Source organism: Anabrus simplex, chromosome X (genome assembly GCF_040414725.1).
Source record: "Anabrus simplex isolate iqAnaSimp1 chromosome X, ASM4041472v1, whole genome shotgun sequence".
NCBI lineage: Eukaryota > Metazoa > Arthropoda > Insecta > Orthoptera > Tettigoniidae > Anabrus > Anabrus simplex.
Window position 1 is genome coordinate 204862018 of NC_090279.1, and position 12014 is coordinate 204874031.

General features: G+C 40.5%; 1 protein-coding gene across 1 annotated transcript in view; it reads right to left on the reverse strand.

Moving 5' to 3' along the window:
* Window positions 1–1601: 1601 nt before the first annotated feature.
* mbo (Nuclear pore complex protein Nup88) overlaps window positions 1602–12014 on the reverse strand; it is a 533759-nt gene continuing 523346 nt past the window's right edge. Inside the window, exons 13-15 of the mRNA XM_067159234.2 lie at window positions 6293–6452; window positions 3658–3746; window positions 1602–1766 (exon numbers count right to left, since the gene is read on the reverse strand). Coding sequence (XP_067015335.2) covers window positions 1703–1766; window positions 3658–3746; window positions 6293–6452 — 313 coding nt within the window. The 3' untranslated portion in view covers window positions 1602–1702. The remainder of the gene's footprint in view (window positions 1767–3657; window positions 3747–6292; window positions 6453–12014) is intronic.

A 12014-nucleotide genomic window follows, 5' to 3' on the forward strand; every position in this document is an offset into this window, starting at 1 on the left:
CCTTCCGAAAATAGTATGTAGCAATGCTCCACACGTGTAAATCAGTCATGAACTTAGATGCTATTACTTAGCAAATGCATAGATTAATATATTGCATCATGTGCCACACAATTATGTTAAGGTGCAATGCTATTTTTATCAAGTAATAAATTAAAATTTGCCAGAATTTTCTCCAAATGGCTCCTAAAATCTGCAAAAAAAAAATCACTAGTCGCTGTCTTTGAAATCCTGTCACTAAATTACTAAAAAAGACTACAAATCTAGTGACTAGTCTCTAGAATTGACTAGACTGATGTGAACGAACATGAACATAGCACGCAAAAATGAGAGATCGACAGTCGCTATGGAGGTTTCAATAATCAACACATATTCGCACGCATTTCTCGTATTAATAAACATCAATATTTCATTTGAAAGCAAAGGACTTCTAGCCACTGGCGTACGATGCTGAAATGGCGGGATTTGAGAAGAAATGTCTGAAGTTCACCAAAAAATAAGCTAAAATCGGGATAAATAATAGAATAATTGGGAGGCGGGAAAAACTGTTGAAAATCGGGAGTCTCCCGCCTAAATCGGGAAAGTCTGCAGGTATGCAGCAGGCATGGATTACCACATGATCCCAGCGCAGCAGAAGGTTGTAAGTGTTCTTGCATTTAAAGAAATTGTTAGGAGTCAATATTTAGTAACTACAGAGCTCATTTACATAAATACTAGTGGACTCGTCCTGTTCTGCAGCAGGTCATTCCGGAGAAAATGAAAAAAGAATGCAGCAAATTGGTCCAATAGAACTGCCAGGCGGACGGGGCAAAACTGCTTTTAGAAAACTTTTTCAATAACTTATATACCGTAGATTGTTTGAACTCCTAGGCGATGCAAGGGTTTAAATGAATAGCAGCAAATATGGCGAGGAGCAAAGATTCTGTATTAAATTTTGCTTCAAGATCAATAAAACTGTGGCTGACATTCATTGCATGCTGAAAAGTACTTTTGGTGATCAAGCAAGAACATTTCAGTGGTTTGAGTGCCTTCTGACGTTCAAGGAATTGTGCATAAGGAGTTCGTTCCATTGCATCAGACTATCAGGTTTTGAGATAACAAGGGAAGACGGGAGGGTCAAATTGCCTGGCACGCAGAATGACAGGGACTAGTTACTGTATCGTGACAATATGTCCGCATACACCTAGCTCATTCTGATGGCTTCCTGACAAGAAGCACGACTTCTATTCCGTAAACCCTCTCCTCGGCTGATCTGGCCCTCTGCGACTTCTAGCACTTACCTGGAAGGCTGATGTTTTGACGCCACTGAAAAGATCTAAGCGGAATCTCAGGCTGTGCTGAACACGCTGAGACCAGACTTGTCTCAGTGCTTCCAGAAATTGAGAAAATACTGTATTCAAGCCCAGGGTAATTACTTTGAAGGTGATTATGGAAATTGGACATTAACATAAGTATTAACAGTTTTATGAGGATATTCTTGGAAATTTTGGTCAGTATGTGCACAACAAAATGTAATAGCTGAAAGTTTATTTGAAGGACAGTGATCCTGTGAACTGAAGGTAATGGTAGGATAGGAAATTGATAGTAAAATAAATCATAAAACATTAAACTTATAAAAATCACTTGTATATTTGATACAAAACTTAGATTTTCAAATTTCTATTCTAAACATAAACACAAAGTTTCAGATAGAAGATGCTGCTGTTCACATTGCCAACTCCTGTTTGAGAGTATGGACGACCTGGACTAGATCCGCTATCTCCTCCGTCCTGAAACAACAACGAGGTAACTAATGCAGCCAATTTTGATAGAACAAAGTAACATTTCGTTGTAAAGGTAATGCATCACAAATTTTGAGGGTAATTATTTATATTTTTTCTTTCTTTGCTGCTAACCACCAGGTCTTTCCTAAGGTACAGTCCCAGCATATGCCTGGTAAGAAAATGGGAAACCACGGAAAATCATCTTCAGGATGGCCGACGGTGGGGGTCAAACCCAAGCTCAGAGTTATACGTGACCTGAACTGTGTAGTCACCTGACTTGGATTTTTTAAACTTTATAAAATCCTGTTTCTTATATAAGAGGCAGTAAAATGAAAACCGAACGCCCAGTACATCGTGACTAATCTATGCTGGCCAAGAATTCGTTGCATCACTTTCCTGTCTCAGATATCAAACTTGTTTTGGTTGACCGTCTTAGCTGTACATGTTTCGGACCCCTACAGTAAAATTATGGTGGTGTAGTTACTCCAGTGTAATAGAAAATATTTAACGGGCATGTAATAATGTGTCACGGGACTAATGATAAAAAAATAAGGTCTGAGCTCGATAGCTGCAGTCGCTTAAGTGCGGCCAGTATCCAGTACTGGGGTGATAGTGGGTTCGAACCCCACTGTCGGCAGCCCTGAAGATGGTTTTCCGTGGTTTCCCATTTTCACACCAAGCAAATGCTGGGGCTGTATCTTAATTAAGGCCACGGTCGCTTCCTTCCCATTCCTAGGCCTTTTCTTTCCCGTTGTCGCCATAAGATCTATCTGTGTCGGTGCGACGTAAGGGAGGTAGCACCGGGTTTGACATGTATAAGGCGTGATCAAAAAGTTTCCGCCTGAAGCCGTTGCTGCAGCGGACATGCAACGTAGCATGACTGCAATGTGGGTATACAAACACTGACGTGTAGGCAAAGGGATCGGTGTGGCAGTAGTGTTGTGAACTATGGCAGCATTGTTACTAAATGCGTCCAAACAGAACCAATGTGCTGTTATTCTGTTCTTGGTTGCCGAAGGATAAACGTCTGTGGACATACATCGGAGAATGAAGATGTGTGAGGCGCAGCAAGTCTGTCGAAAACCACCGTTGTGGAATGGTGCACCAAGTTATGAGTGTCACGTTTTGACACAAGATGCCGGTTGATCTGGGAGGCCAGCCTCATCCATTACGGACAACAAGCAGGCGCTAGATAATGCATATAGCCCTGATCTCTCCCCAACCGATTATCACACATTTGGTTCCCTCAAAGAGGCCTTGAAGGGTCGACGCTTCCTGTCGGACAAGGGTTACGAACTTCTTCAGGCAGCAGGACATGGGGATTTTCAACCTGGTGCGTCACTGGGATGAGTTGTCTCAATGCTCACGGTGAGTATGGCTGACTGGCATCCCGATTCAGGACTGTACGCCAGTCGAACGGAAACTTTTTGATCGCCCCTTATTATAAAAAGGAAGGAACAAAGCAGGTTGGCCGTGCCGTTAGGGTCGTGCAGCTGTGATTCGGGAGATGGTGAGTTTGAACCTCACCGTTGGCAGCCCTGAAGATGGTTTTCCGTGGTTTCCAGTTTTCACATCAGGCAAATGCTGGGGCTGTACTGTAATTAAGACCATGGCCATTACCTTCCTAATCCTAGCCCTTTCCCATCCTTGCATCGCTGAAAACTTTCAGTACATTAGTGCAACACTAAACCAGTAGCATATATATATATTACAAAGGGGAAGAAACAAGAGAATGATCATACATTAAAGACAGGAGTATAGGAAGAGAGATGAAGTGTAAGCAGAATGACTTGATTAATGAAAGGCATAATGAAAGAGATGCTAGGACAAACATGAAAGCACGAAAAAACAAGGACGACAATGTTGTCTCTAAAATAGTAAGTTGTGCAATACTCACATTTTACTCAACGATGATCGGATTGTAGAGGCTCTGTTCTGGTTGAGGTACACGTCTCGCTTACGAGCTTGTGCGTGCCACTGGTGTGTCTGCGAACAAAACAAAGGAATGTAAGGGGCATGAAAAAGTAAGTAAAAAAAAAAGAAACTGAACAGGGCTGTGATGGTTTTATTAATCTTGCATTAGTTTCAACAGACTGGAAATAATATCACCAATAACAATATGCTTGCAAAAAACTGTACACCTCAAAACATCTATCGATGAACACCAAACTAAGACATTATACTGCAACATTCAGACCGTCAGTCCTCTACGCAGCAGAATGCCTAACTATGACTAAGAAGACCCCACTAAGAGCCTTCAAATTACAAGAAAGGAAGTTCTTGAGAACGATAGTAGGACCTAGGATCCTCTCAGATGGAAGGCGATGGTACAAACCAAACCGTGACCAACATCAAGAAACCCTTACAGATGCTCTCAGAAGAAGACAGCTGGCTTTCTACGGACATCTGTAATAGAATGGATTCCCACAGGCTGTCCTATAAGATCTTCAACGTAGCCAGCAAGGATAAAGCCACTGGATCCTTGTGGATGCAGCAGGTAGAGAAGAATTTCGGAGAACTTAATATTAATCAAGCCACAATAATTAACAGAAGTACCGTTCAACTATTAAAACCAGACTCTTCCTAACATCTCTTATAGAAGCAAATCATAATGAGAGCAGGAAATGGTCCGAGGAAGGCAAGATGGAGTTCAGCAAGAAAATGAAGGATTACTGGGCCAATAGAAAAGGTCGAGGTACCAGGAAGAAAGCAGCAGACCATCAAGAACGCCAGAAGCGGCAAACGTGGACAACAACACAGCTAAAGCACAAGCACCGTGGTCCTCAGGTGGTCCAAACGAACTCAAATAACATAAAATAATATGGCCTCAGTTACCATGAGCAGACATTTTAATATGACGCCACCTAGCTGGCTGCTTGTCAATTTCGAAGTTGCATTTTGTTCTAGACCTACTAAATGCCAGAGTAAACGAATCTCTCTTGACCATCTATGGGTGAGTTTTCTAAAATGAATTTTGTCAGGAAAACACCAAATGTGTCACCTACTTAGGAAGTGGCCGTGCAGTTAGGGGCACACAGTTGTGATTTGGGAGATAGTGGGTTCAAACCCCACTGTCGGTAGCCCTGTTTTCCGTGGTTTCCCATTTTCACACCAGGCAAATGCTGGAGCTGTACCCTTAATTAAGGCCATGGCCGCTTTCTTCCTACTCCTACACCTTTCCTATCCCATTGTCGCTATAAGACTCATTGATTTTTAGTGCATTTGTACAATGTTGAGCAGAGTTTTAAGATAATATATATAAACTTGAAGTTGAGGAATGCTATGAAGTTCTTATGTTGTTAGCTGTGGATATAAAAAACATATGTTAAAAAATATTCATATATTTGTAGTCAAATTGTCAATGACAAATAAAAGTCATGTAACAAAACCGACAATCTTGTAAAGTGCCAATGTTGAGACAAGAGTTGGATGAACGTACTTCGTTGTTCTGTAACAGCTGCTCTGTGTTGGAAATGTCACTGTTGTTGTTGTTGAAGGTAAAAAGTTAAATGACGGAGCTGGAGCTCCAGCTATCCTAGCGGCAGGGTAAGGTGAGCGAGGAGTAAGGGAACACCCACCTTTTGCGACTACTGTGCCATACAACCAAGGCTGTACCGTCATTAAACATTTTTAATATATATCCTTCTGTGAGCTTTGCTTGGTCGTTTCTCTGGGATGCAGGGCTCCTCATATTCATACAACACACCACACTACCAATCACCATAAACACACGCAAAAGTGTTACATCCTTCTACATAAGCTGTGTGCTTGCATCCGGGAGATAGTAGGTTCGAATCCCACTGCCGGCAGCCCTGAAAATGGTTTTCCGTGGTTTCCCATTTTTACACTAGGCAAATGCTGGGGCTGTACCTTAATTAAGGTCACGGCCGCTTCTTTCCCACTCCTAGACCTTTCCTATCCCATCGTCGCCATAAGACCTATCTGTGTCGGTGCAACGTAAAGCAAGTAGCTCTTATTAGGGTTGGGAAACTCCCCCCCCTGCCTCTCTCTGCGGAGCTGAAATACAGAGCATATTGTGCAGGAACATGCATTGTTTTGTTTTTTTGTTTTGCTAGGGGCTTTACGTCGCACCGACACAGATAGGTCTTATGGCGACGATGGGATGGGAAAGGCCTAGGAGTTGGAAGGAAGCGGCCGTGGCCTTAATTAAGGTACAGCCCCAGCATTTGCCTGGTGTGAAAATGGAAAACCACGGAAAACCATCTTCAGGGCTGCCGATAGTGGGATTCGAACCTACTATCTCCCGGATGCAAGCTCACAGCCGCGCGCCTCTACACGCATGGCCAACTCGCCCGGTAACATGCATTGTATGCATTTTCTACTTCTCTGGAAGACCTACATGTAGCAACTCCAGAAGCAGTCACCTGAATCACCTGAAATAGTAGCCTAATCCTAATGTTAAAAACTTCTATATATTCGTGTGTATTATTAGCCCATATGTTTATTTTTGTTAATATTTCATTTGTAACAACTGACATGAATACACCACATGCCGCTTCATTGAAAATTACCTGTTCTCGATGATACGCCTGCTTGTTACGGATCTGTTCCAGCCCCTTACGGAACTCCTTCAGCTTCTCTTCGACACCTGCCAGCTCTTTGGACAACTTCTTCTCTGCTACCGACATGACTGGCTGCTTCTGGATTGTCATACGTAATACGTGTGCTGCCCTGTAAAACCATTCAACTGTGAGTTACTGAATAACCAACGAGTACATGAATATGACAAAAATAAATTGATATCTTAGCAGTAAATTTACTTAAGTATCGGACTTTCAAAATTATCAGCCAAAAGTGTGAGGTAAAATTAAAAATAAAACACTGCAGAATAACATTTTCATTTACTCGTAAGTTTTATCATGGCTGTCTCTGTCTTTTCACTCTCCCGCTCTCTCTACCCACACTGAACCGTTAATAATTATTACGCATATGTTTAGTCCTCAGCCAAAAGGCAGGCTGGATCCTCAACAGATTGACCAGTGGCTGTCATAGGCAGCACTGAAGAGGTGTACTAGGGTGAGTTAGTTTCCTGTTGCCTTCCTCAGTGAGCGAGAAGGTACTGTTAGATATCAGTAGAAGTATGATGTTTTTTGCATTAATTTATGTGTGATTTTGCGAAAAGGAACCAATTTTTTGCATTATTTCACGAAACATGTCTTGACCCATCGTTTGCATTTCGCTGTAATCATTTTCTAAAATTGTTCATATAAAGTTACATCCTTGTGATTTGTGAATTACATAACTTATGTGAAATACAATATTGGCAATCATACATTATTCCTTATGTATTTTTTATTAGGACTATAATATAGCTCAAATGAAGATTACATAACAAATTACTCTTTCATTCTACATCGCCTTACTGTTAAAGGATTTCCTAGAATATTAAAACCAGCGAGAAGACCATGTGGTTAGGGCCGCGCAGCTGTGTGGTTGCATCCAGGAGAGTGGGTTCGAACCCCACTGTTGGCAGCGCTGATGATGGTTTTTCGTGGTTTCCCATTTTCATTCCAGGCAAATGCTCGGGCTGTAGTTTAATTAAGGCCACGGCCACTTCATTCGCACCCCTAAGCCTTTCGTATCCCATTGACACCGTAAGACCTATATGCCAGTGCGACATAAAGTAAAAGGTAAAAAACAAATAGAATATTAAAACTTACAGGTACAGAATTTCTGTCGAACTGAGAAATTCTTATTCTGCCTTCCATTTCTCTTCACACATGTAATACAATTTCAAGCTCGTTATTTTCCATGAATTTTGCTGCAGTTTCGCACTTCAAAGATATGAACTTCATTAATGTTTCCGTATTGAACTGAGATCAACGATAAGATATCTATTAGGTTCAACCTTTTCAATACTAAGTACTTTTTTTTCTTTTTTTTTGCTAGGGGCTTTACGTCACACCGACACAGAAAGGTCTTATGGCGACGATGGGATAGGAAAGGGCTAGGAATTGGAAGGAAGCGGCCGAGGCCTTAATTAAGGTACAGCCCCAGCATTTGCATTTTTTTTGCCTTTAGTATTGAAAAGGTTGAACCTAATAGATATCTTATCGTAGATTCGCACTTATCACAAAATAAGTAAATTTTGCTTTTGCTTTAAACAAAATCACCAATTTCTTAACCATAATCATATAATTCGTTAAGATATCTCAAAATCGCTCAAAATATTTTCTGTTGCATTTATCATTAATGGGAAAAAGTCATGCCCAATCCCAGCGAGATCCATACACCAACCAACTGTATGAGGAACTCTGTCACATCATTCATCACAGGGACTGGCTGCGTAAGGAACAGCATTACGTCAGGGCTTTCAAATTAAAACGCTGCTGGCCGCCGGACAACACAGCAACTGAGTGCTGACTAATGAAACTTCCAGAACAGTCTGTACCCTGACTGGGAGGAGCTTGTTCAGTGTTTTAATTCGAAAGCCCTGCAATAATACTCAGTCACTTTCATATCGTCAAAGTCAAGGATGAGAGTGAGACAAAAAAAGTCAAGATAACTAATTTGATTTAGCTCATACCTTGAGAACTGAGCCACACCCTCCCTAACTAAAGGACACACATAGTGAATCACGACAATCGTAGGGAAACAAATTTGCCGTGGATCCCCGATCAGGAAGGGCGAAATACATAGCCCTGAGCTGAAAACGTTATTCTCCTCAAACAATTAAAGCCAACAACTAACACTACTACGAGTAAAAATCGTTATAAATGATAGATGAGAATTTATTGTAATGTAACGTAAATCAAAGGGATTAATTAGATGAAATAACCAGTAATAATAACAAGGTAATACATACATATTCGGCATCAGCCCAAAAGATAATCGTACCAAGGTCTCGTGACCTCATCTTTTCTTACATGCATAGGGCACAGTTACTCTTGAGATGATAGCATTTATTCCACCACTGACCTCGCTACTAAAAACTGCGAGCTGAATATCATTAACTCAATCTTTATTCAATCTTTCCTTCGGCGAGGAATAGAGACGCAATTCCAAGCGTGGGAGTCATTTTCAATATCCACACTTATTTTTAACAATACCCCTCTCATACCGATTCCACACACCAAGGAGCAGATAAAATAATAAAGTGATTAAATCAGAAAACTGCCGGACCAAGGAAATAATCCACGAGGGGCAAAGACAATGCTCCATGGAGCAATGAACGCAAAGCAAAACAATAACAGAAAACATGGACCTGCACACGGCCATGAAATAAATAAACCAACATGGCGAGCTCCAGGTCGTAAACAACAAGGATGCACACCATACAAAATAAAGACTTCGCACCCAGGAGAAAAGAGGCACGATAGGGAACAAATAGGCATAAATTCAACAGACCGATACGTCATCTTGGCACTCAGCTCATTCATCTACACATTCATTCAATCACGCGATCCTTTTGCCCCCAAAGGCAAATAATTCCGGCAGATTGGTGCGAGTAAATAAAATCAAGGCAACTCGTGGAGTGCAGTACAACATTTCATCAATAAGGTCTCACGTCAGTAGTAGATATATAGCCCACCTAGGGCAAATGACAGTAGGACGTTTGTGACCCCACGGTCACGCGTAGATCCATCACCTACATACTGCGTACGGCTAGAATAGACCTGGCCGACACACAGACCATACCTCCAAATAATGGCAAAAATGTTTCATCGAGAAATTCATTTAAAATAATCAGAGACCAGATTTTGACGCACCACAATCACTTACACAACTCATACACATGCCGGGCCGATGACCTTCGATGTTAGGCCCCTTAAAACAACAAGCATCATCATACACATGCCATTCTCGCTTCGAGTACCGAGATGGACTTCGGTCGGCCATAATAAAAAGAAAGATAATACATCAAATAAACTTAAAACGTTACATTACCGTCAATATCATTCATCGAAGCATGCAAATGATGCAGCAGTTTTGCATAGATTTAAACTTATAAAACCACCATAAGAAAAGCAAAAACGCCGCTCCTGTGTGTGTGTGACACATCTCTTCTTTCCCCAGCATAAACAGCCCAACATTACTTCAAGGAGAAGATATTAAAAAGGTCTCGCCGAGAAAAGATCCTTCACGCTCGCGACAGAGGGAGCTGCCCTCTGTCGACAGAAGGTTGAAATACAATAACTATAGGAACAGCCAGATATCTACTCTAGGAGACATCGGTATAATCACATTAGAAACCATGCTAAATTAGCATGTTTCAGAACTGGGGCACTCTGTAGGCTGTACGGATCTGGGCAGGTTTAAATATAGTTACTACTGTACTTATATAAATACAGAAGGCCGTTCGGTTTATATTCAACTGATTGTGAAACGGTACTGTCTTCTACAGAGTGACTGTTGGAACTACAGGCCTCCTGTCGGAAGTCTCAATCATCAATCAATCCCCACTGATCTGCATTTAGGAGAGTCACCCAGGTCCAGACTCCCTATCTGTTGTTTTCCTAGTCTTTTCTTAAACAATTTCAAAGAATTTGGAAATCTATCGAACATCTCCCTTGGTAAATTATTCCAATCCTTAACTTCTCTTCCTATAAACAAATATTTGCTCCAGTTCATCCCCTTGAAATTCCAACTTTATCTTCGTATAGTCATTTTTCCTACTTTTAAAAACACTACTCAGACCTATTCCAAAACATTTAGTGATTTATCGACTTCCGATTCTAATGTGAATTTTACAGAAGAGTCTATTTGATCTAAAGATTCGGAACTATTTTGCCATTAGAGACTTTCTGGTCAATTATTGTAAACACCATACCAAGTTTAGAAGACGATTCCCTCTATCTTCTTAAAGATTTTATTTTTTCGATTTAGAACCATTACTAGGACTAACGAAAAGCTCATCTACAACATCTACAGGAAGCCCACACAGAGAGCTAATACATTAAGACATGATTCTTTCCACCCTGAAACACAGAAATAGAGCAACTTTCTTTAGTTTAGTCCATAGAGCATATGGTGTCCCTTTATCAGCTAGCAGTTTAAAGAAGGAGATGACTATAATATACAGTTTGGCTATCAAGAAACGATTTTACAAGACCTTCATTGATAAAATTGTCAACAAAATCAAAAATAAACCTGTCACTACCCTTGTTAGAGAATAAAAAAAAAAAGATAACTAAGTCACTTGTACATACAATAATAAGAATATTTATCAAATTACAAATCTCTTTAAAAAGCAGAATAAGTATAGTGTTTAAAACTGTTAATAAAATTTCACTTTGTTCTTTAACCATCATGAAATTAATACTAGATCCCGATTTACAAATTCAGGAGCCTATAAATTGACTTGCACCCACTGTGCAGTGAGTTACATAGGGCAGACAGGACATAGTTTCTCTACTCGTTACTTACAACATGTTAATGCCAAGAGATATGGTAGATTTTCGGCTATGAGTACTCACAAGTCTAATTATAATCATGGCTTCTCTGATCTTGAACAGGATCTATCTCAAAAACAGCTAATAAAGGCGTTCTCTTAAACACATACGAGAACATCTTCATTAACTCTGACCAAAGGAATAACCCTAACAACAGCCAAAACAAAATCTCTGAAACCCTTAATATTCTTTTCGAGGAAATTATAAAAACCTTCTTTCAGAAAACAACTAATATCAATGTTGCCATTGATGCTTTCACAGCCCGTACTTATAGACATGATGCTGTATAGGCTTTTGGGCTTATGCTGTGTCAAGAAAATATAGTGAAATTCTTTACGTTTCGCAGGGAACTGTGCCCTGCATCCTCAGAAGAAATCTTGACTGTTCACGAGAAAGGCTTCCTAAACAATGACTCTTTAAAATTTAGAGATTATAATACAAGTGGAAATGGTACGTTCAGTCGCCACCAGATGGCTCTCATGATGTAGCAAGAACGCTAGCGTTCGAAGCGGAAGCTGACCGAACCATCAGACTAAGCAGTTCACATAACATGTGTACGTAACATATGAACTTGACAGGTGTATGATATAGACACAAGCCTGGAATAAGACATCTGCTGCCGAGGAACGTACGAATTTGGAAAACAACGCGACGAAATAACAATAGTGAAAGGACAGGGAAGGGAACTACCTACGTAAATTCTTAATGGCTGGCAACCAGGTATTACTTAATTGATATTATTGATTGATAGTTCCCTGCGAAACGTAAAGAATTTCACCTTATTTTCTTGACATGGAATAAGCCCAAAAGCCTATACAGCATCATGTCTACAACTAATATC